The sequence below is a fragment of the Annulohypoxylon truncatum genome (assembly GCF_022578515.1).
Source record: "Annulohypoxylon truncatum strain CBS 140777 unplaced genomic scaffold F4807scaffold_9, whole genome shotgun sequence".
Lineage (NCBI taxonomy): Eukaryota > Fungi > Ascomycota > Sordariomycetes > Xylariales > Hypoxylaceae > Annulohypoxylon > Annulohypoxylon truncatum.
Window position 1 is genome coordinate 907,787 of NW_025953795.1, and position 22,876 is coordinate 930,662.

The following is a 22,876-nucleotide window of genomic DNA, read 5'->3' on the forward strand; positions in this document are numbered from 1 at the left end:
TGCGTGGGGAGCAAGAAACGTACATACATACAAATAGAATCGAATTACTCCAAGGATGATGCACACTACATAGGCAGCATATTAGATAAATAAGAGCTAGACCGGCCAATGGCTTTTTTGCTTCCAAGGCGGCCCGTCCAGGCGATCTTGATCGACATTCTGCATACGAGATAGTCGAGTCGGTCAGCAAGATATTTTTCAATTTTCCATCCAAGGACTGCGGTGTCGCGGAAATGTCCTTGCATGGTTCATGAACTCCACAGACGAGAATAGCGGTCCGTGACACGAGATTTACATAGTGTAGGCTCGCGTGTTCGTATCAAATCGAGTTAAGGGGCCATCCGGAGTTTGGAGACGATGGTCGATAGAACATTGCCTAAGTACAGCCTCACCCCCCTGACCTGATACGAGTCGATAGAGTTATAAGCTAACGGCTAACGCCAGCGGCGACGCCCTTGCGCACCGCTAGTCGAGTCGTTATACCCGGGGCCGTTCTACACACGCAACACAGAACGACGCAAGACCGCGACACCGCAAAACGTTCAACGGCGTTCCGGGTGGTAGTCGTGTTGCCAAGTTTCAGTTGCCAAGTTGATCGAAGCGCATTGCATGTTTCCCACTCTGACACGACACGACACGACAAAACGACCGTGCTGAGGTAGAATGGCTGGAATGGTTACGGGAAGATGGGATGAAATAACGAAGGGAAATCAAAGTACCGGTGCAGCGATGTTAGACAGACATCCGGACGGACATGTGGCAGTCTGAGAGGTAATGAAAGGTAAGCTTTCCAACGCAGGTCGGCGAATGGAAGTCGTCGGTTCAACTACCACCTAGTAAGCGTTGCGGCGGAAGGGATGCACACCTCCTTATTTATGAATTGCTCATTTGATCACGCCAGTCGAGGTCTCAGATAACGACATCGTCGCCGACTTCCAAGTTCCATCTCCCTTTTTATGGATCAATCTTATCCAAGATAGATGTAATTGCGATAGGTATCCGTGGCGTACATACTATCGCCTAGCACCAAAGCCGGCTCGCGCGCGAAGTTGCCCGAAATTTATCGGGTGAGTTCGGTTGGTTCAACGTTATCGCCCGCATGAAGTAAGAAAGCTGTCAGATACAATTTCATAATTTTTGTGTTATCAGGTGGTCCGTGTGTTTTGATGCCTTGATGCCTTCAAATCTCTGGTTTTCACGTGATCTCTTTTGAGACACGATATGGAGACCATTGAAGATTTTGCAGTTAGTCTTGGCCAGAATCTCCTAGATTAAGAAGATAGAATTTTCTTTACACAATTAATTGAATTATCAAGTCTCACGTTATTCTGACAAAAGCTAGTTGCAACTGAACGAGAATCTGGAATCATGATCTTCTCCATTTTCTTTTCTGGGATGTTCGTGGTAACATTGTAGTTTGTAGTTTGTAGTTTTTGGAGCCATTGAGCAGTTTCCTTCCATCTATTAACTTTCTTAGTACAGAATAAGTCTTTGTTTTTCGTGTCCCGACGAGCTGGCTAGAGTTCAACTTGTTATTAGTACGTATATAGTCTTTGTTTCCTTGCATGATGCAGATATGGAGGTAGGTACTATGCCGCAATGGTGGTGACTTTACGCCGAATTCCCGACTTAAGGTACTTTGATGACTTGTCGCTTCTCTAATGGGGCTTAATGGATTTAATGGATTGATGGGAATCTCCATTTTGGAGATGAGTAACCCCCGGTCCTTGTTCTTTCCCTTGACCATTGCTTCTTATCCTTGTCCGTCGAACCCCTGCCCCCGGTTTTTACTGATACGTGCATCCCTACGGCATATCCCACTAGATCCCCCCGTTTAGACCTAACCGGCTCGCCTCCCGCTTTCGGAGCCTTGCGCGGAATCGTCGTCATCAGAGCTGATACCTGAATACTAGTGGAAGGTATTCTCATAGTATGAGTTTGCGGAGGCTATGTGGTATGGCCTTGTATGACCTGTATGGTCTGTCCGGCCTGTACATACGACCTGGTTCCGTTGGCTTATGACCAGGGCCTGCAAAGACCAGGTTACTAGGTATAGTGCTAGGTAGGCGGTTACTATGTAAAGCTGATGATCATTGATCACAAATTGATCCTAGACTGTCTGGATTGTCTAGGTAGATTTGTCCCAACGAAGGAACCCGGTCGTTCGCGTTCGTCTTGTCCTTCCTTTTCCACCTTACGTTTCCTGACTAAACCCATTTGGATTCTAAAAGGTTCCAAGGTTCCATCCTCGCCGCCAACGTCAAGAGTCATTCACTTGACAGGAAATAGGAAAGGGCAATACATTCCCTGTGGAACCCTCCCTTTCCTTCCTTGTCTCGACATCTCATCATCACCTTCTCTTTCCTTTACTACTTTACTACCTAGGTTACTTTACTACTTCTACCTCAACACTTCCATCCTCACTTCACAAACTCATAAGCCCACCGTCACACAAAATCACATCCGACGAACGAAAAAGACACCAATCGGTGAAATATCCTGATAGTTGCCGAACAAACCAGTGTGTGATCTGAGTATTACACTCTGTAAGTCATCTATCACCGCCGAGGCCCATTCATCTACACGTGCAAGCCAACCACCATCCAATTCAGCCTCTATTTGCTACTCCCTTTTGCCTGGTCAAGGCGTTTTCTCCACCAGCTTGCCATCGTCCGACATTTCTGTCATTTCTCATTTAAAAAGATCGTCTTCTGACATTTCAACGTAGCCGCCGCTTTCAACAACTCTCCTTTGATATCCTCATCCTACCCATTCCGGCCTCAGGATTTCACTCACCATCACGACACCACACCACGACTTAACAATTTTTGAGGACGAAGTATCTTCACGTCCTTTACAAACACTATCAACAACCTAGACCTTTCTGAAAAGAAATCATCACCATGGCGCCTCAGAAGCCTCGATGCACCTTCAAGGAATGCAAGTCCGCCGCCCAACGAATCGTCGGCGACTGCGGTTTTTGCGACGGCCACTTCTGCGCAAAGCACCGATTGCTAGAGGACCACAAGTGCAGCGGATTGGAAGACGTAAGCATGAATCCAACTTCTCCCTCTAGCGATACCGATGATACCGCCGAATGGTGGCTCGTTGGACTCGCTGAGTACCTTACCGAGTCTGGCCTCGATAAGGAGTGTTGTGATTCGCCTATGCTAACATCAGTTCTCAATCACAGTGCAAGAAGGAATCGCACGAGCGTAACGCGGCCCAGCTCGAGTCGGAAAGAACGCAAGTCATCCGGGGTGTATAAGAGAAGCCCTACCCGATCATCACGCTTGATGGTCCATCGCCGCTGCACTAGACCCGGACGCTTAGCTCGGCGATTCGATCGCCCGACATTTGAACCCAATCCCGCCACTACCACCACCAACATAATCTCCCCTTGATTGCACACGCACGCGATAGTTAGAGTGGCGACCAGCAAGCTAGTTTGGTCCCGCATCTCTATTTTCTCCTCTTCTACGAAGCATGGCGTCCGGGCATATTGGCTTCGGGCACGTTAGTTATTCATTTACACGGCCTGCGACGGCGCAGGCGGAATCAGTCGGAAGCATACCCGAAAGTACCTATTCATCTTTGACATCGTGGTCGGGAGTTGGCTTCTCTACGAGATCTGAGGCCTGCCGATACGTGGCGGGCCGCCTTTTCAGATCTTTGCAGCACTGTACATACATGGATACTTGCTTAGCAATTGCGAGGCCTTCTCTCAGATAGGAGGCTTCTACGAAGACAATTTGATTTTCATACACATTAGATGCTTCTATAGTCCCATCGTGCCCCTATGATACTTGACATTCTGCTCAATCCCATTCGTATAGTGACCTAACCGTAAACCTGGTATTATCCCTTTCGCGGCCTTCGCGACCCTTTTGACGCTGGTCTTTGTTCCGGGGAACTTTCTGGCTTCTCTTCGAGCTTGCCTCTATCCTCGAAATCATCTGTAGATTCTTCCTTCTTCAGATTTTCCGCACTCTCATTAACAACGACGTCCCGCTCAACAACCTCTTCCTCCCGCTCCTCCTCTTTAACCTCCACCTTGACCTTCGCCCCGTCACCCTCGTCCTTAATCTCCGTCTTCTCTACCACCGTAGCGCTCTCCCTGACCCTCCTCCCCTCGGCAACCTTCTTCCTCTCGGCGGCCCTGCACAGGCCGCGCAACCCTAAATCGCAGTCGCCGCAGCGCCGGCCGACGGGCAGGCAGACGGTCTGCCCGAAGCCGACGAGCAGCCAGTTGATCTCGCGCCAGCGGTCGCGCGGCAGCCAGCCTTGCAGCGCGAGCCGCGTCTCCTCGGGGTTCTTGGTCGCGTGCCAGCCCCACAGGTTCGTGATGCGGTGCACGTGCACGTCGACGCCGATCCCCTCCGTCCGCCCCCACGCCGCCGACAGGCACAGGTGCGCCATCTTCGGGCCCACCCCGGGAAGCGCCACCAGGCCCTCCACCGTGTCCGGGATGTCGCCCGCCCACTCGTCGCGCAGGATCACGGCCGCCGCTTTGATGTATTTGGTCTTGTTGTTGTGGAAGCCGACCGCCCAGATCAGCTGGTTCAGACGCTCCGCGTCGACGGCGAGAATGTTTTCGAGGTTCAGACCGCCGGGCGCGCCCGGCGCGTGGGGAGGTAGCTCCGTTTGTAAGCGCTTCATGGCGACCGCGTTGGTGGTGTCTTTGGTCTGCGACGAGAGCATCAGCGCGATCAGGGTTTGGAAGCGCTGATCCCGCGGGCTCGCCGAGGCGAGCGCCAGACGCTCGCACCCCATGGTGTCGACGGCCGCGTTGGCGGCCGCGCCCCCGGGCTGCCGCATCGCTTTCACGGCGTCGTACATCTCCTCCCAGTCTGACGGTGCGGCGACCTTGGACTCTCCTGTATCCGCGTCGACGGTCTTGCGGGCGGGCTTGCGTTGACGTCGCGGGGCTGACGTTTTCTTAGTCTCGGTCTCTTCTTCGATCTTCTCTACCTTGGTAGCGCGCCGCGGGGACGAAGCGAGGGAAGATGGGGTTTCGAGGATGGTCGTGGTGCGTTTTCGCTTCCGTACGGACGTCGTGTTCGGGATCACGTCTTCGATGTCGGTGGCGGGAGGAGGAGTCGAGTTCTCCTTAGAGCTGGAGCTGGAGTTACCGTCGCCAAAGCGGAAGCGCGCAAGCGAGGATCTGGTGATCCGGCGTGGCGGCGAGACTACCGGTCGAGGAGGCATTGGGCTGGTAATCTTGTAGGTGATTCTTGATATGCTTGATAGCGTACCATACTGTTTGTCGTCGTTGAATTTCGAACGAGGCTTGTCCTTCCCCTGATTACATAGGTACTTACCCAAGAAGGGGCGTATGTGCTTATGAATTTCAAGAACTTAATTGGCGTGTAAAGTTCCGTAGTAGTTCGCATGCTGGACCCTGCATCCCAGTAGTGCGCTAGTCCATTTACGGCTAAGGGCCTGTCCATAATAGCTTTAGTACTTCGTAGCCGATCGTGTACTGTAGGTGAATGCCCAATAGCGACAACCAAACCTCTTCAGACCTTTATGGTAGGAGCAAGGACAACATGAAGTCACACACTTTTTGTCATTATTAGAATTATATGATACGTGAAACTATGCGTTTATAGATCTATTATAATCCTTATATAATGTATACTAGGTTCTGAGCCGATCACCGTCGTCACTGAGATAGGCTCACGTAATGAAGTGTTTGGTGAAAAAAAAGGGGAAATTTCGTACATAGGGTTGTTAAGTAATTTGCTTAGGAAAGGCATGCCTTATGAGAGTCACCAGACACATATATTTAAAGTACGGAGGACGGACCCAAGAAAATACCCACATATAAGTGTTTGCAACGTTAAGTCGAGAGATGTCTATAAATCTAGCAATGGATATCTATGTTGCCCAAGTCAAGGGTATCAATGAAGAAAAAAGAAAACCTCCCCCCATGCACTTCCTACCATTATAACTCCCCTTCCCGTTTAACTCCTTGCTATGGCCCATTCAAATGGTATATATGTACTTACTCATCTTAGATGAGGAATTCCTCCTTCATCCAATGTCGAAATACAATGAGGCCTTCCGAAAATCTGGGTGTATCGGAACGCACGATGATAGCGGCGTGGCTATGTCTAACCTTATGGATCCATACGGGATATCTGCGCCATCCGACTTTGTCTAGTTCATCAATCATGGCGAATTGAGCCGGAGTCAAAGCCAGAGTTGGGAATTGAGGGTGCGATTTCTTCCGCTCTAGGGCTAAAATCTCGGCATCAGCCTTGTTCAGATCGCCATCGTCACTCTCGTCGTCTGACGCATGGAGATACGATTCCTCTTGCAAGCTATTGAGATTCTCGTAAACGTCTTCGACGGTGCCCCGTATGTCTTTGATCCAGATTGGCGAACGGTAATTCTCTACAGGGATATCTGTAAGACCTGACTCGTGTAGTCGGATGCGTCGCGAACTGCGGAACGTTTGCACGACGGAGTTGAGCAAAAAGGCGGCAACGCCGATCGGGATGAAGATGACTAGCGCAAGCATCAAAGGGACTCTCCGCAGAAAACCTAGGCTTCCAGCTGTGAGACCGGCTATGCCTTTGCCGCCTTTTGAGACTAGGGGCGAGACCGGATTTAGCGGGTCTAGGATGACATCTTCGTACCCCTTGAGGTAGTTGGCCTTGATCCGGCTGGTATTCATGAAGGGATCAGTCTTAGAAATGCCTGTCGTATAATAGACGGCGCTTCTATCATTGACCACATTCGCGTATAGCGTTCGACGTTTGAACCTCCTCAAGCCGGATATGAAAACCGATTCAGGATCGGCAAGTACTGCTAGCAACGGTCGGCCTGTGCCGCGGTAGTCGTCGATCGTAAATAATTGCCTTCCGGACATGGACAAGGTGCGCGCGCCCAGGACATTCCATATATGGTTATGCCATCCTCGCAGGGGTGTCCGGACGCCGAGGTGCGGCGAAGCAAATGTTGTAAAGTTCTAAATATCGCGATTGTAAGTAAGGAATGTGATAGTCTTGTCGAGTTGGAGAGGGTAGTATCCATACCACTGGTTCAACTTCACGGAAGATGCCTCTCATCTCTAGCAGCCCAATTGCATAGCGGGCCACCAAACCCCCTAAAGAATATCCAACAATGCTGAGCTTTGTTATCTTCCCGCCCTTGTTTCGGATATTTTCGAGTTCCTCTTCGATCTCGAGGCATACTCGCTCGCCGCCTCGCTCGATGCCATCGTAAGTAAAACTGTCGCTATTTCGCTTGGCGACCAAGAGGTAGAGCTCGTCTTCCGAATAAGTATCTCTTAACGCTTTCGCAACGGACTTCATATGATTTGGGTTACCCCAAAGCTGTAGTATGGAGATGTTATGTTAGTACATACTTCCAGGCCTACTTTTACCAAATGACGTGCATATTATCATACGGACGCTGGTTCCGCACAGGAGGGTTGCAGGCAGGGGTTGCGACGATTGCGGCGGTAACACAACTTACACCGTGAACAAGCACGCAGAGGTGATCTGCCGCCAAACTACCACCGTTATATTCCATCCTGAAGCACTCGGTACCTTTCGAATGATGATTCAAACAGAAGAGGTGTGTATTCAAAAGTCCTCGAAAATTATAGGGTCTCAAATAACTGTTTGAAAAAAGCCCCGTCGGTGATATGAGACCATCCGCTGCCCGCGGGTTTCCTAAAATTAGGAGCTATGACAATCGTCTGTTTTAAAGTCCGGGTGTCCGTGCATGAACCGTGGCAGTCTAACGTGCGATGCTGCAGGGACTACACTAGCGGAGCAGGCATCTAGGGCTGACGTAGGGACTTCCAGAGGTACAGTACTTGAGTTGGATACGATGACGATTAGACGCATAGGATCCTTACACTTGAGAATTTACATTGTATGCAGTAGAGTCGACCGGATTCACGATACCATCAGCTTTTATAATGCGTTCCCAGGAGAAGACCAAGCCAGTGTAGGAAATGACCAGGGCCACGGCCTTGATAAACTTGCATGATATCTATTGTTGATCTTGCGCATCAAAAGATAATGAAGATAATGGAAATTGTTTTTATGTACACATCTATTTTCACGCTAAAACTGTACTAAAATAAAACAGTAGAAACATGCCAGAACTTAGGTAGCGTTGGTATAAATAGCCTCGTTAGAAGAAATCTTAACGGCCTACACAGTACAGTCTATGAGCTATGAAGAATGAAACTATTAAACCGTATATTAACTTAAGAACACTTTTAGATGACTGTCTATCATGGGTTAATTATGTGGTACTATTTATGAAGATATTCACAAGATTTATGAAAGAACATTGCGGGTTATCTTCGGAATATTTCAAGCCAACGTCTCAACACGAAGGTAAGAGCATGTCTTTCTTACCTTAATGTTCAATGCTGGAAAGCGCTGTCATTTTCCTTTCATGGCAATCACGTTCCACGACATTAATCATGCTTGTTCGACCTTGAATTCGTTCAGTGTAACAATTAAATATGATATTTGCCTCCTAGATAAACCTAAGACTGAAGAACCATAAGCCTGGGCTATTGCTCTGCCAACAAACTAAGAACAGGCCGATTCCAGGGAACTTCACTTTCTACACGGCATAAACATACAGCTCATCGAGTCTTCTTCGCGAGATTAACGACACATTCACATAAATTAACTTCATACAACAAGTCACTTGGGCAATTCTCTGCTATCTTGAGATACCCTCGATATCCATATTTTTTAAGCATTCATCGCCAATTTGATAGTCCTGTAATTCCATATTTTTACTCTGCCACTTCCTTGTTATACAAAGCGTTTAGCACATTGCCACTTTTCGTCTGATAACAATGGCCAATTCACTTGCGGCACTGAAAAGTCTACCGTGTCCAGCCGGTGACAAATGCACAGCTTTTCAATGTCTATTTAAGCATGGCAATGACGTGGACCTACCTACTACTAGTAAACCACCAAAGGAGTCACCCGCCCAAGAAATCACAACATCTTCCGATCAAGTACTGCCCAGGAAACGAATCAAACTTAACTCAACTACTTCAGCTTCAACTCATCCACAAGCTGCAGAAAAGGTAATATCTGACTGAATACGCTGCGTCAACTTGAGCTTAGGCTAAGAGAATTTAGGATGTCATGCCTTCCCAAGATCACCTAATTAGCAAGAATACCTTCTCTCCGCTCGCTACAGATCGAATGCGACTAGCCAGTGAGCCGGATGAGGCTGAGGATAACGGGAACGGGGCCGAGAGCCATTATCAAGCTAGAGGTCATGTAGGTGGCATTCGACCCGATAGCACTCAAAGTGAAGGCTCTCTTTCTCTTGCGCGTAGCAGCTCAGCCTCTTCCTCGGCTTCTCAAACACACAAGAACCCAATTCTGGCCCCGCACACTGTGAAAAACTCAACTGCCCCGGCCAGTAAGGTACCTAGTCGTTCATCATCTACTGCCAGCACAGTTCCTATTAGCCGTGCGTCGATTGCACAAGCAAGCAAACAACCCCAATCGTCGTCACAGTCAGCTACTAAGAAGCCGGAAACACTTAATCCTCGTCTCTTGAAGAAGTCTCCAGCTCAGCACGGTACGCGTCTAAAGCTTGTCGGTGCCCTCCACGAGCAATATGTCCGCTTAAACTCTGCGCTGAAGAAGGAGGCCAAAGATAAGGTAGATAAGGCATTGAAACAGCTGTTGCTATCCGATCAAGAACTCATCGTGAAAACTCTCGACGACGAGGAAGAAGTAGCGATTAAGCGATTCCAGATCTATGCGAATGCAATCAGAAACAAGATCATGACATACAAGCGCATGACTGTGGCCGAATGGAAGGAAGAGCGAATAGCAGCCACCAAAACTAGCGACTCGCAAACCGCGTCTGATACTCCTAAACCCATCGATACCGGTCTGACTCCAGTTCAAGAGGTCGAATTCGTCGCTCGACTGGTCTGGCCTTTCGATGGCCTCCAGAGACACGGCTACGTATCGGAAATTCCTCTGGCTGAAGACATTGAGAAAGCCCGCGCGAGCGTGGAAGCTTCTGGTAACGTCGAGATATGTGACAGATGTACCAGGCGCTTTCAGGTCTTCCCGGGCCGCAGAGAAGATGGGGCTTTAGCATCTAATGGTACTTGCACGTACCACCCCGGCAAAGTCTATTTTACGGAACGAGGTCCTGGTAAATTATCACAGGCCAAGAAGAAGTATCGCTGCTGTCACCAGAATGTCGACGACGACTCGGGCGGGTGTGCTACGGCACCCACACATGTTTTTAAGACAACGAACATCAACCGACTTGCAAGCCTCCTCAACTTTTGCGAGACTCCACCCAACCCAACCGTGCCTAAAGGCAGGGCGATCTGCTTTGATTGCGAAATGGGTTACACTGTCTATGGTCTTGAGTTGATCAGAATGACCGCGGTGTCTTGGCCAAGCTACGATATCTTGGCCGATATACTAGTGCAACCTTACGGTGAGGTGTTGGACTTGAATACCCGGTACTCTGGCGTTACGCCGGAGGCAATGGCCTCGGCTGAGCGATGGGTACTCGGGGAGGATCATAGACCAATTCCGGGTGTGGGCGAGGCAAAACCTAAGCTCAAGATTGCGCCAGATCCCAAAGCAGCACGCGACCTTCTCTTCTCCTTGATTGGACCTGACACGCCTCTTATTGGCCATGGACTCGAAAATGATCTTAATGCCATCCGAATCATCCACCCTACTTGTATTGACACCGTCCTGCTGTTCCCGCATAAGCGCGGTCTTCCGCATCGAAATGGTCTTAAAATGTTGATGGATACATTATTGAACCAGAAGATCCAGCAAGAGGCAGACGAAAGCGCACCTGAGGGACATGACAGTGCGGAGGACGCCAAGGCCGCAGGTGAACTGGCTCGACTTAAGGTCCGTGATGAGTGGAAGAATCTCCAACTGAAGGGCTGGACCCTCCAAGGTGACGAGGTCATTGCGCCAGGCAGGCAATGGACTGTAGTAGGATAGGAAAAGACTACGAAGCGCGGCTTCTAATGGACGACCAAGTTGACAGACTGCTAATACCTGAGAAAAAAGTCAATTAAGCAGAGGCGGTATTACATCGTAATTGGCACTAAGTCTAGTCGTTGCCTAAAGGAAACAGAAAGGGTTTGGTTTGATCATTTTGACTGCATGGCGTCGCGTTGATGGTTTCGTTTAATCGTCTTGGAAGCATGAGGTTCATGAGTTGCATTACATTGCGATGTTAGCTTAAGATTCTGGCAGAAGTCCCATGAGCAGAGCTAGGCAGACATTGGAAGGTTGTGTTGAATCAAGCTGTATTGCGCAGCATTGGCAAAACGGTCCGGCCACAAGAAGGACGCCAATCAATACACGAATTTCACCAAACAAATATGAGATTTTACTAGTAGTGACATATTATTCATAACCCGAAGTGGAGAACCGGGCAGCAAATCGTTAGTATACATACGCCCTTTTTGGACACCCTTTCTCCTTTTTTTTTTTTCATTGTAGTCCATCAGCCCCTTTACGTCCTGCCCACGTTCAGCAAGAACTGACTCCCACCGCTTCCTCCTTGCTTCCCGCCCGGTATGTACGAGACGTTCGGATTCGAGGCTAGCGTCTGGGCGATCTCGCGGCTGGCCTCGATCTTTCGGATCATGATGAGGCCGTCTCCGAACTTGGCGATGGCCTTGGAGATGGTGTCGGCGCTCTCGGCCTCGCCCTCGGCGCGGATGACGTTGGCCTGGCGCTCCTGCTCGGCCTTCTCGACGATGAAGCGGGCGCGCTCGGCGTCCTGCTGGGCGATCTGCTTCTGCTCGACGGCCTTGGTGAACTCCTTGCCGAAGGTCATGTGCGTGATGGAGACGTCCTCGAGCGCGATGTTGAACTCGGAGGCCCGCTTCATCAGGTCGGCGCGGATGCGCTGCGAGACGGCCTCGCGCTGCGTGATCAGCTCGGCGGCGTCGAACTGCGCGACGATAGACTTCAGCACTTCGTTGCCGATGGACGGGAGCACTCGCTCGTCGTAGTCTGTGCCGAGGTTCTGCGGGGAAAGGTGGATTAGCTCTTATATTCCCTATGTGCCTGTAATTCCACAACCACAGATCTCCACTATGGGAGATAACAACTGAGGAAAGAGACAGGGAGAAAGGAAGTGACGAACCTGGTATATCTTAGGCAAGGCCTTGACCTCAGGCCTATGTAGCACTCTTAGCGTCAAGCTGACCATCTGCAAGTCCTTGCTGCCGGTGGTGGTGGCGATGTTGCGGGGCTTGGTGCGGACGTCGAAGATGATGCTGCGCTGCAGCCAGGGGATCAGGAAGTGGGTGCCCTCGTTGACGACGTTCTCCTTGACTCCCTGCAGACGATCGAAGATGACGGCCCGCGTGCCGCCGCGCACGTCGTAGAGCGAGGCCTGGACCAGCGTCGCCACGCCGACCGCGGGGATCGCATACCGATACACTCGTCCTAGCGCGTTCTCCATTTTCTGTGTATTTGCGTCGAGCCCGGGTTCGGGTTCGTGTCGTCGTCTTTTTAGCTCTCTGTTCGTTTCGTTCGACGTAGATTATTTGATGGAGCTTCCGGAGCTTGAGAAATCGTTACAAAAGGTGGGTTGGATGTTGACCCACTTTAGTCAGTGCGTTCTTTCCGGATGCTAACGGGATTACCTCATTGGTTGTTCAAACGGACGGGCTCCGAAAGTCCAAAAAGTCAAGCCACAAGAGGCGCTACTTGCCCATTTCCCATTTAGCTCGGCCCAGTTGTCCGGCAACATCTTCAAAATCGACGTCGCGAGAGACAACCGAGATTCTAAGCCTCACTTTTCTACACAACCTCAATTGGACTCCCCACACACGTCAATTGAACATAACAATTGCAATGCGACCTTCTCAGGCTCTGATGGCCGGCGGTGGCGGCCCTCTTGGCAAGCATGGAAAGTGAGTCCGCCAGCCCTAGCTGCGTCTTTTTCGTTCTCCGGTTTTCGTGTTTGTGCTAGCTACGGAAACAACGCTCCGGCAGCGCAAGGCATTATTTGAGTACTTGCTAACGCTGCATGTTTAGGTTTCTAGGTGAATGGGGTAACTTCGGTAAGTCTACTCTATTTCGAAGTTCAGATCGAGAATCGCGGGCGTATGGATAGAGATGGGAGATATTGGAAGGCATGCGGTAGAGGAGAGAAGTTATGAAACTATGAATAAGCAGGAGAGATGTAACTTGGGTGTCAACGGACCCAATATGTCGGGAAACAACGGCTGGGATATCAGGCTCGCCATCGAATACTACGCAGGCGAAGGGCATATGAGATGGTTTACTGACATAGCGGATCAACAGGTGGCCAGCCGCAGAAGGGTATCATTAGCTACGTCCTGAGCGCAAACAAGCAAAACCCGTTCGCCGGCGCCGCGCATGCTGCTATCTTCAACACCTGGCGACGATTCAGCGCCCAGGTCCTCTACGTCGCTCCCCCGATGATTTTCTTCTACTACACTATGTCGTGGGCCATAGATCGGTAAATATGTCCTTATACTTTCCAATACGTGTCATTTTTATCTGAGCCGGGCTGACGCAATGCAGAAACCACTTCCTCAACTCCAAGCAAGGCCGCGCGGAATTCAGCGAATAATAAGGGGTAGAGATGGACCTGATAGACAAGTACGGTTAGAGGTCAAACTATCGCGTGTAGACAAAACCTTGTATACCTATGAATAGACAGGCACAAGAATCACGAATATCAAGCTCTTTTCATTTGTCTGTATTGTCATATGGCTAAGTCCTAGTGATGTCCGTCGAGCTATATTCTAAGTTACTAAGTTAGCTTTCAAACCAATCAAATCCAATTATACGATACAGCATATACTGTTACAATAATCAAGAATATATTATACAAATTTGAGCAATTTTCTATAAACCGTGTTTCATGGGTGACTTAAAGATTCCGATATTGTACGTAGACGCTTGTGGATGTACCTATGTATTTCGACCAAACAGAACTGACGTAAAGGTAATCGGGTCGGCAATTTCTCGGCAAAATTGTTACCAGAACATCATCAACCAGCAACCTCGAAACAGCTCACTTCAAAGTTCAACCTGTTTCGCGAATAACATCCGATTAGACTCTCCTCTCCATACTAGCCACCATGGCTTCCAAAGCAGTTGCGAAAGCTGCAGGGGGCGTCATGAGCATCAGCCAGGTACGCAAACTCAGATCCTAAGAAAAATCCAATCCTCAATTGGCAGTACGAGATATGGAGCTATATAACATGCAACTCTGCTGTCCGACGAAAACAATGAATCTTACAACCAGCACAGAAACAAACCCTCCAATCGACGGGCATATGGGAGCGCGTGCGGCGCGTGCTCGCGGTCGACCCGAACCGGTCGAACGGCGTGCCGCTGAACCCGTACTTCCGGAACCCGACCCCCGGCGGGCTGGACCCCCTCGAGTACGACGACCCGGTGACGATCCCGGCGGGCGACATCGCGGACAACCCGTACTGGAAGCGGGACGCGCGGCGCGCGTACCCACGATTATCCTTCGTCAGCCAGGCCGACGCCGTGGCCCTCCTCAGCGTCGGCAGCGCCGCGGCGCCCAAGCAGGAACTCATCGGCGAGTCGGGCCAGAAGGCACTGGTGGCGGCGAAGCAGGAAGGGAAGACGACGGGCTTGGCGGCGTACGTGGAGAAGAATGTGGCCGCGGCGAAGGACGCGCTGCTGGTGAATGGCTTGCCGCCGCTGCCGAGCGGGCAGAGCTTGGGCAAGGAGGGCGCGTGGCAGCCGTATAAGTACGAGTTGACGGAGGAGAATGCGTATCCTGACGGGTGAGTACTGCCGGTGCGGACGTGTAGAGGGGAGAGAGGTGAAATTGTGTTGCTAACTTGACTACAGATACCCTTGCCGGACTTTCAAATAGACGGAGACGCGTGCGAAGGGGCGAGTGTACATACATACATATTATTAGAGCCAAAATCGGAACAGCCCTAATCCTAGATTCCATTGCGGTTGAATCATTTAAACCATTCACGGGATTGACATGAGGCGCTTGAACTCGTTGGTCAACTCGACTGTCAAATTTGACCGAGTGCTTTTAGTAGAGCATATCCCTAGTTTTTAGTGACGTGCTGAGGAGACCGATATATGTTACAAGTAATCTACATGGGGACATCGCTTGCTAATTCCTGCCTCTGAAGTAGGGATACATGACAATTAGTTTTGTTCCTCTGTTCCTTTCCGCCGAGGTACCGCACCAATATCCTCGATGTTCTCATTTTTCTGAGCTGGCTGACTTGGTCGAAATCTACCCGCTGATCCTTTACTGGTTCCCTCGCCAACGGCACGCTCGATCATCTTAAGCCTGCCTTGAGCACCCTTCATTCGACTATCAAAATCGTTGACGGATTCATCGTCGTTCTTAGTTGAAAGCGTCCCGGGCTCTACCAGACCGTAGAGCATTGTGACGTTTTTCTCTAGTCGCGCGTTGCTGCTAAGAGGAGGTAGTGTCTCTGGCTCATTCTTTGGCTCATTCTTTGGCTCATTCTTTGGCTCAGATCCAGGTTCAGATTCAGGCTCCGGTTTCTTCTCTCCTTGAGAGCTCGACGAAGGGTCTTGAGACGACGTTTGTCGTTCTGACTCTTTTTGCAAGTTACTGGTAGGTACGGACTGTTTCCGCAAGTTTGGTATTCGGTTGGCCCACACTATAGCTTTGCCTTGTAGACGACCTGCCTCTACAAACTTCTCGAATCCTTTCTTCATACCGACGGAGCGGCCTTCGGTCCGGCCGGCTTCGGCTCCGTCCTTGTGGCCTTCGTCATAACCTTCTTTATAGTACTTTTCCTCGAGGTTGAGGACATCATCAAACGGGTCGTCGTCTGATGACATCGTGTAAAGACGGGTATTTATAGAAAGAGTGGGGGGTGTTATGTGCTCTAATATCCGGTACTTGGTATCTGAAATCACCCTTCGCTAGACCAAAAAAAATAATAGTTTAGATCAAGGTATGGACTTTTAAGAGTATTTGTTTTGTTAAAGCTGTCTCCGTTGGGCCTAGCTAAGCTGTAATTCGTAATTCACTTAAGGACCGAATCGGGATAGAGGGGCAAGCGCTCCCATATAAATGGAAATACCCCACCACTTGCTTATCGATAATGATGGATTGTGTAACGCCGAAGCTGTAAAAGTGACAATAAGCTCGAGCTTGAATACAGCAGTCAATTTATACCTAGAACAATATTTTCAAGCTTACCGCCGAGATTGGGGCTACATTCTCTCCCTTGGAGACAGGACACCGCAGCACCTACTTGAGACGACCAGACCGAAACACGGATTCACGATGGATATCCGACGCTTGGAACCGTCAGATATCCCGCTGATCCAGCATGCCAACCTCGAGAACTTACCTGAGAACTACTTCATGAAATACTATCTCTACCATGCCCTATCATGGCCTCAACTGAGTTACGTCGCTGTCGATGTATCGCGCCCTAAGAAAACACCCTACGACTACCCCAAGATCGTTGGGTATGTACTAGCCAAGATGGAAGAGGAGCCTACAGATGGCGTTCAACACGGTCACATCACCTCTCTCTCAGTCATGCGCACTCACCGTCGCTTGGGTATTGCCGAGAAGCTGATGCGACAGAGTCGTAAGTCTCCTCCCTTTCCAAGTCTTCGTCTGTAGGGTTGTATTTATGCTAACATAGAATAACAGAACTTGCCATGGTCGAGACCTTCGGTGCCCAATACGTCAGCCTACACGTCCGCGTTTCCAACAAAGCCGCCATTCACCTCTACACCAAGACTCTCGGCTTCGACCAGGAGAAAACCGAGCCCAAATACTACGCCGACGGCGAGGACGCCCACTGCATGCGCCTAGACCTCTCCAGCATCCGCGAGCAGATCCGCGAAGCTCAGCTCGAGGATGACGGAGAAGCCCAGGACGAGGGCGAGCCCGTCGGCGACGGAGGAAAGGCCGACGACAAGAAGCCGAAGGAGACTAAGCGAAAGGTCAAGGTCGGTCGTGCGCTGGGCGTCCAAGCTCTAGTCGAGAAGGACGAGAGTAAGCATTCTTAGGGAGTTTGCGAGAGAGAGGAGATGATAGCACGGGTCAAGCGAGACACAGCCGAGAAGGATGACACCAAGAAATTCCTAGACAGCATCGAGAAATACTTCGGAAGGTAGTAAGATGGTATACGTGGTTTCTCACATGTGGCATTGCATGGGTCAGAACCATAATGCGTCTTCGAGGGAAAAGCCGGCGTAAGTTTCTGTTGAGAACTGCATCATTTGCACATCTTAGTCTACGGATTACGGGGGGCATGTAGGTACGACTCGCTCGGATATGAAATAGACGAGATGAAACGAAAAGGTTTAAAGATCGATTCTTACTTGTTTGCTCTATGGCTTTACACACTGATGTTTACCGTGGTCCCCGTAACCTGGCTCGAATTCCGTGAGCCTAGACCGTAGTTGGCAAATTCATGACCCCTTAACCCTTTTTCATATACCCGCGATACCCAAGCCCACCCTAATTAGCTATACTCCATTATCATAGAAATCCTGCAGTCATAATAGTTTTTCAAGTTAAGTAGCCCATCTGCCCTTACCAACCCTCCTCCTCCGCCATCTTCCTCGCCATCTCCTCATCAGCCTCAAGTCTCAACCTCTGCACATCTCTTCTAAGTTCGTCGATCTCTTCCTCCAGCTTCTCAGCCTCGAGCTCGGCCTCCGTCTTGCTCTTCGCGTTAACATCCTCCTCCCCGGCTTCCACCGCCCTCCAGTGCTCCAACAGGATCGTGTCGTGCAGGCCCGTCAGCGCATACTTCTTCTCCCCGATCTGGGCTTCTAGCGCGTCCGCCGTCACATACTTGTCGCCGTTTCCGTTGCTGCTGCCGTTCCCATTACCAGAATCAAAACCCTCACCTCTAACACCATCAACACCTTCGCTATGCCCCCCATCATCGTTCCACCCCCGCTGCTGCTGCCGCTGCTGCTGTTGCGGTTGCGTGTACCGCAGCCCAGCCGTCGCAGCCGCCACCGCAGCCGCGGCCTGCGCCCTCGCCGCCTCGCTCGCCGCCTGCGCTTCCATCCTTGACCGGGCCGCCTGCGCCGCCGCCTGCGTGCTCACGGCTTCGGCGTGGGCCCGCGCCGCGTCCGCGTTCCGCTGCGCCTCGAGCCGCGCCCGCGCCGCCTCCGACGAGACGAACGCCCGCATCGAGTCGATCTGCGCGCGCGCCCGGGCCGCCTCCCTGGCCCCTTCCTCGCGCGCGAGTTCCGCGCGCTCTTGTCGCTGCGCTGCTTGGATTGTTTCGCTTCTGCTTCTACCGCTACCGCTTCCGTTTCTATCGCTGACGCCGACGCCGACGCCGAAGGGGTTGTTAGGGGCCCCGAAGTGTGGGCCTGGGATCGGCGGGATGGCGGGGACGGGCGGGACGTGGACCTGCGGGACCTGTGGGATTCGCGAGATTTGCGGGGCGATCACGCTGTGGGTGAACCCCCCGCCGCCGCCGCGGTGGGCGTGGATGTGCGAGGGATGGAACGGGTCCATGGGGGCCGGCGCCGGCGCGCGCCGCGCGTGTCGGTCCGCATGCCTCGCGTCGCGGGACTCGCGGCGCCGGTCCTTGCGCTCGCGCTTCAGGGCGCGCTTCTGCTCCCTGCGCTCCCGGCGCGCCGCGCGACTCGCCTTCTTCTGCTCGCGCTTGAGGTCCTTGAGGCGCGCGAGCAGCGACCGGACCTCCTGGCGCAGCGCCTGCTTGCTGACGTCCCAGCCCGGGTCGTCGGTCGGCGGGGGCGCGTTGCGCGCGGCCTTGATGTCGGAGCGCGCGGCGCGTAGCATGGCTTTCGTCATGGGCTGCTCTGGGTGCGCGAGCCAGGCTGAGATCGATTGCTTTGCTACTGGGAGCTGGCTGTCCCGCAGGTCGTCCCAGTCCGGCAGGCTGCCGATGCTGGAGTCGGAGTTGGATGAACTAGACGAGGAGGAGGAGGCGCTGGAGCGGGCGCCGGGGGAGTGGTTCCGCGGGCCGTACGGGTGCGGGTGTGCGTGCTGCGGACTCGTTCTCCACCAGTGGCGGGGGCGGCCTCGGCCCATGGGGTGGTTGTCGAAGCCTCCTCTTCCGGGAGGGAAGTTGTTGATAGGGCCTAGGCCCGGGCCGCGAGGGACTTCGCCACGGTTGCCGTTGTCAGATTCGAAGCGGAGATCGTTGGTGGATAGGCCGTTCCAACGAACGCCGTTGCGGTCGACTTCGAACGAGTCGCCGAACGACACGCGCTCGTCGTCGACGGAGAGGCGGCCGATGCGGATGCCCCGACTGCTCACGTCGAACGGTCTGAACGGGTTCCATCTCGGTCTAGAAGCCTGGCCCTGAGGCTGAGGCTGCGGCTGCGACTGCGACTGCGACTGCGACTCAGGTTGCGGTACAGAGGTGGGGGGATCCTCGGCGGAGGACGTCTCCGGCACGCTGCGAGACGAGTACGGAGTCCGCTGTACAGTCACGCCTCTTGGTCCAAAGAACCCGTCATTCCACTCGCGAACCATAGCATCGATGTCGTGCGAGGGCCGCAGTGGCAAACCCGAAGATGACTTGATCTGGCCGAGCTGCGCCTCGGCGATGCTTCTCTCGGCCTTGGATGATTGTGCATCGTCCTCGGCCTGCAGCTTGCGGTCGATGGTTTGGGAGTTAGACCGTATGGCGTGGTCCGGCAGGAGATAATTCAAGAACGTCTGCCAATCCTGCTCGGTGGTGTCGTGTTCGCTTGCCCAAGCCGGGTAAGGGAAGTCCTCCGGAGAAGCACCCTCCGTGATAGCTAACGAGATCACCAAGTTTTGGCCCGGTGACCGGCTGAGAGGAGCAGGACGAGACTCGAAGTAAGAGTGGGCAGAAGCTATCGAACGATAATCCTCGATGGCGGGGAAGCTGAAATGCGATTCTCGGGGAGTTTCCGGTGGTGTATAAACGGGGCTGCCGTGCGTAGAGGAGTCGGTGACAGAAGTGGCGTCGTCATTCGATATATTAACTCGGGGTTCTGGTGATATTCCCGGATGCGAGAAGACATCAGTCTCGCTATACGGCGGAGGTGGAGCTTCTTCCATCATGAAACTATCGAACGCTGAAGTGCTATGCTTAGTAAGAGTCCAAGGTGTTGATGTAAGGGCTAGTTGGCGAGTAGATATCGATCTTGGTTGATGGTTGAACTTGGATCAGATCCTTAGGTATTTTCTATGATGTAGGTAGGTAAAATATTGCAACAAAAGCAATGTACGAGCGCCATTTATTGAATGACGAGCGAAGCTTGGACCCGATGGGCTTCGGATTATAAAGTATTTTTATTTTCTTTTTATCTACGACCCGAGCTATTCAATCCCATCAGCACGAAGTGTTGGGGCAGGAAACGCTTTCATTGGAGGCTGAGCTCTTCAGCCCTCGATAAACCAAGCGACCAGGCAGGCCATCCCCTAAACGAGATTCGCTCGATCCCGGGCGATGGAGGAGCACCAAGCTCCTCTAAGTCAGCCCACCAGCCCACCCCACGTTCTAGTCACTGCTCTCTGCTGCTCGTCTGTGTTTGCCTGTGAAAGAACCCTGCACGTGCATGCCAAGTTACCTGCCAGCCTACTCAGTGACGCGGCCACCCTGAAGCCTCAATGAGGCAGCAATAGAAATGAGTCAAACTGCCGGAATTATTCGAATGAACTTGCAGACTATAGCAGTCTTTGTTAGACATGCAGCCATGCCGAGGCAGCCCATACACGGTACACCCACCAATATTGGGTGAGACTTCCACCCACGAGATTATCCAGATTATCGCCCTATGCGATCGGCGCTAGATGATCACAATTAGACATGACGCCATGAGGCTCATCTTTGGATTTTCCCGAACAGATCGAAGCCGATGTCTTCGTCGTTGTAATGGTCGCCGATGATTCCATGCAGGTGATCTTTAGAGTGGGCGCCCCTGTCGCAGCAAGTTAGCAATTCGGTGGCTTCAAACTTGCAGTCCGAAACAGTCACTTACAAGTTCGTGATGTAGGTGTTAATAAGGTCCGTAGGAACAAATTCGGCGACGGCGTTCCTAACCCGCACCTGGCCGACTATTGCGCCGTCTGCAAAGTTCACATACTTGGAAGGGTCACCCCATTCCACAAAAGTCTCGTGATGAGCCCGATGATCAGGACTCAGCTTGTAGACCCCGCCCAAGACGATAACCGGCCTGCCTTGTTCTCGAGCTGCGTGGACGATAGCCGCGGCGCCGGAGTCGACAATGACCCCTCCCTTTCTAGTAATCGCTCGAGCTCCAAGAATGACCTTATTGACCTTCGTCATGTAGGCCGTAAGACCAATGTTCATAATGTTGATTATGGTCGATCCTCCGGATGACAGAGACTTTCGCAAAGAGGCGTACGGGTCCTCGGTAGCAGAGGCCATGGATGGATCGACGACAAGAAAGAGCGTAAATTTCCTCTTGGACGCAGCTCTTGCGAGGAACTTCTGAACTGTTTTCGATGGTTGGTAGACCAAAACATAGTCTCCTGGGTGGATGGTGATCTCGGCATAAGCTTGAACTTGTTCGTCCACTTGTCTGATCTCATCCATGATTTCTTCGATCCCGTCTATTACTTCTGATCGAAGTGCGTGTACGTTTGTGGATTGAGCATGTCGTAATGGCGTCGAGGCGTTTGAACCTAATTTGGGTGTAGAAGAAGGCGAGGGAATGAAGTCGGGATCGGAGAGTAGGTTGAACATAGACTGCGTACGAGCGAATGATCCGAGAGTAGCTAGTGTTAGGGGTCGGAGCTGTTTTTCGACCGGAGCGGGTGTGATCGCAGGAGGTAAGGAAGGGGTCATGTCTGGTTGCGAGTCGCTACCGGTCTCGTTTCTGTCTTCTTCTGCCTCGTCGCGAATCAAGCCCAAGACTCTCTTCACAATGTTCCCAATAACTAGCTCATGAGGCTGCGCTGCTACGAGTTTCCTACCCACTAGCTGAATGCGCCCAATGAGTTGGTCAACGTCACTCCATCTGTCCCTAGCAACAACTTGAAGGAGGACATGGGCAGTAGCGATGGCGCATGGTTCGGACCCTCGGATCTGTCGTCGCTTAAGAAGGCTATACCCGGCAGATTAGCCTCCAATCTCAACGGCAACAACGAAAGACCTTGCGCTCACGAAATGAGAAATTCGACGGAATGGTCGACTGGTCGGCTTTTCAACGCGTCGAGGAACTTGTCCAAGTCGGGAGCATAGCCCCCCTTAGGAGGAGCCATACTTCAATAGTATAGGAGCTCCTCGCTAAGTTATTTGGTTGTATAGAGGCTCCAATAAGTTTCAATCGAACGATCGGGGTGTGATGTTGGTCGGCGCAAATAGAACGCAGCCCGCAATTCGCGACCCCGCTTATGGAGTAACTCGAATGTCCGAATCGTTGAGCTCGAGTATAAATTATGAAATTAAGTAGAAAATGAATTGGTATGTGGGAACTAATAGTTCGATACCCTATAATGAGTGCTGTCGACGAAGGGCTGTCGAGTCTTCGAGTTGTCGTTTGTCAACTTTTTTTGTGAGAATGTAAGAATTGTGAGTCAGTACGTAAGTAGTACGATCTACTGCGAAATCCGCAAATGACCTAATGGGGTACGTATATATTGTATCGAGGTACGTACCTGCTTCATACCTGGGTACGAATTGTATGGCGGGGTCGGTTGCATTTAAGATTTTGGGGGCACGGTTCTTCAGCACGTGATAGGTAATTTGCTCCTTATAATAGCAGAGTAGTACCGTACCAATCTGTACCAGTGTACTTCATAAAATAACATCAGCTGCAATATTATCAAGCGGGACAATGCCGCTAATTTCCAGTGGTACGGTGGTGGTCTTTGCTCCAATAGTTTTATTCTGTTG

General features: G+C 51.6%; 11 protein-coding genes across 11 annotated transcripts; 5 read left to right on the forward strand and 6 right to left on the reverse strand.

Moving 5' to 3' along the window:
* Positions 1-2,903: 2,903 nt before the first annotated feature.
* On the forward strand, positions 2,904-3,268 carry F4807DRAFT_458606 (uncharacterized protein; the record flags this gene model as incomplete). The annotated part of the gene is made up of 2 exons (XM_048001235.1): positions 2,904-3,107; positions 3,194-3,268. 2 exons carry the CDS (start codon positions 2,904-2,906, stop codon positions 3,266-3,268), a joined length of 279 nt encoding a protein of 92 aa, XP_047856231.1.
* Positions 3,269-3,742: 474 nt separating this feature from the next.
* F4807DRAFT_418777 (DNA glycosylase) lies at positions 3,743-5,338 on the reverse strand. Its single transcript, XM_047997351.1, has one exon. The coding sequence runs from the start codon at positions 5,206-5,208 to the stop codon at positions 3,859-3,861; it is 1,350 nt and encodes a 449-aa protein (XP_047856232.1). The 5' UTR covers positions 5,209-5,338; the 3' UTR covers positions 3,743-3,858.
* A 438-nt stretch (positions 5,339-5,776) lies between these two features.
* Positions 5,777-7,955, reverse strand: F4807DRAFT_418779 (DUF676-domain-containing protein). The gene is made up of 3 exons (XM_047997352.1): positions 7,486-7,955; positions 7,044-7,343; positions 5,777-6,976 (listed from the first exon to the last, which is right to left on the reverse strand). The coding sequence occupies exons 1-3, from the start codon at positions 7,540-7,542 to the stop codon at positions 6,017-6,019; spliced, it is 1,317 nt and encodes a 438-aa protein (XP_047856233.1). The 5' UTR covers positions 7,543-7,955; the 3' UTR covers positions 5,777-6,016.
* Positions 7,956-8,614: 659 nt separating this feature from the next.
* On the forward strand, positions 8,615-11,127 carry F4807DRAFT_399652 (uncharacterized protein). Its single transcript, XM_047995991.1, has 2 exons — positions 8,615-9,076; positions 9,132-11,127. Exons 1-2 carry the CDS (start codon positions 8,840-8,842, stop codon positions 10,992-10,994), a joined length of 2,100 nt encoding a protein of 699 aa, XP_047856234.1. The 5' UTR covers positions 8,615-8,839; the 3' UTR covers positions 10,995-11,127.
* Positions 11,128-11,380: 253 nt separating this feature from the next.
* On the reverse strand, positions 11,381-12,724 carry F4807DRAFT_418782 (band 7 family-domain-containing protein). The gene is made up of 2 exons (XM_047997353.1): positions 12,154-12,724; positions 11,381-12,033 (listed from the first exon to the last, which is right to left on the reverse strand). Exons 1-2 carry the CDS (start codon positions 12,472-12,474, stop codon positions 11,515-11,517), a joined length of 840 nt encoding a protein of 279 aa, XP_047856235.1. The 5' UTR covers positions 12,475-12,724; the 3' UTR covers positions 11,381-11,514.
* F4807DRAFT_418788 (ubiquinol-cytochrome c reductase complex ubiquinone-binding protein) lies at positions 12,725-13,886 on the forward strand. The gene is made up of 4 exons (XM_047997354.1): positions 12,725-12,928; positions 13,053-13,078; positions 13,323-13,500; positions 13,566-13,886. The coding sequence occupies exons 1-4, from the start codon at positions 12,870-12,872 to the stop codon at positions 13,612-13,614; spliced, it is 312 nt and encodes a 103-aa protein (XP_047856236.1). The 5' UTR covers positions 12,725-12,869; the 3' UTR covers positions 13,615-13,886.
* A 153-nt stretch (positions 13,887-14,039) lies between these two features.
* On the forward strand, positions 14,040-14,898 carry F4807DRAFT_418789 (21 kDa subunit of NADH dehydrogenase). Its single transcript, XM_047997355.1, has 2 exons — positions 14,040-14,182; positions 14,301-14,898. The coding sequence occupies exons 1-2, from the start codon at positions 14,129-14,131 to the stop codon at positions 14,811-14,813; spliced, it is 567 nt and encodes a 188-aa protein (XP_047856237.1). The 5' UTR covers positions 14,040-14,128; the 3' UTR covers positions 14,814-14,898.
* On the reverse strand, positions 14,869-16,042 carry F4807DRAFT_399731 (DUF1715-domain-containing protein). Its single transcript, XM_047995992.1, has one exon. It carries the CDS (start codon positions 15,864-15,866, stop codon positions 15,195-15,197), a length of 672 nt encoding a protein of 223 aa, XP_047856238.1. The 5' UTR covers positions 15,867-16,042; the 3' UTR covers positions 14,869-15,194.
* A 108-nt stretch (positions 16,043-16,150) lies between these two features.
* Positions 16,151-17,353, forward strand: F4807DRAFT_418793 (acyl-CoA N-acyltransferase). Its single transcript, XM_047997356.1, has 2 exons — positions 16,151-16,630; positions 16,696-17,353. The coding sequence occupies exons 1-2, from the start codon at positions 16,318-16,320 to the stop codon at positions 17,055-17,057; spliced, it is 675 nt and encodes a 224-aa protein (XP_047856239.1). The 5' UTR covers positions 16,151-16,317; the 3' UTR covers positions 17,058-17,353.
* A 92-nt stretch (positions 17,354-17,445) lies between these two features.
* Positions 17,446-20,168, reverse strand: F4807DRAFT_399745 (uncharacterized protein). Its single transcript, XM_047995993.1, has one exon. It carries the CDS (start codon positions 20,074-20,076, stop codon positions 17,587-17,589), a length of 2,490 nt encoding a protein of 829 aa, XP_047856240.1. The 5' UTR covers positions 20,077-20,168; the 3' UTR covers positions 17,446-17,586.
* Positions 20,169-20,697: 529 nt separating this feature from the next.
* On the reverse strand, positions 20,698-22,356 carry F4807DRAFT_399810 (nagb/rpia/CoA transferase-like protein). The gene is made up of 3 exons (XM_047995994.1): positions 22,145-22,356; positions 20,997-22,085; positions 20,698-20,936 (listed from the first exon to the last, which is right to left on the reverse strand). The coding sequence occupies exons 1-3, from the start codon at positions 22,240-22,242 to the stop codon at positions 20,840-20,842; spliced, it is 1,284 nt and encodes a 427-aa protein (XP_047856241.1). The 5' UTR covers positions 22,243-22,356; the 3' UTR covers positions 20,698-20,839.
* Between the last annotated feature and the right edge of the window lie 520 nt (positions 22,357-22,876).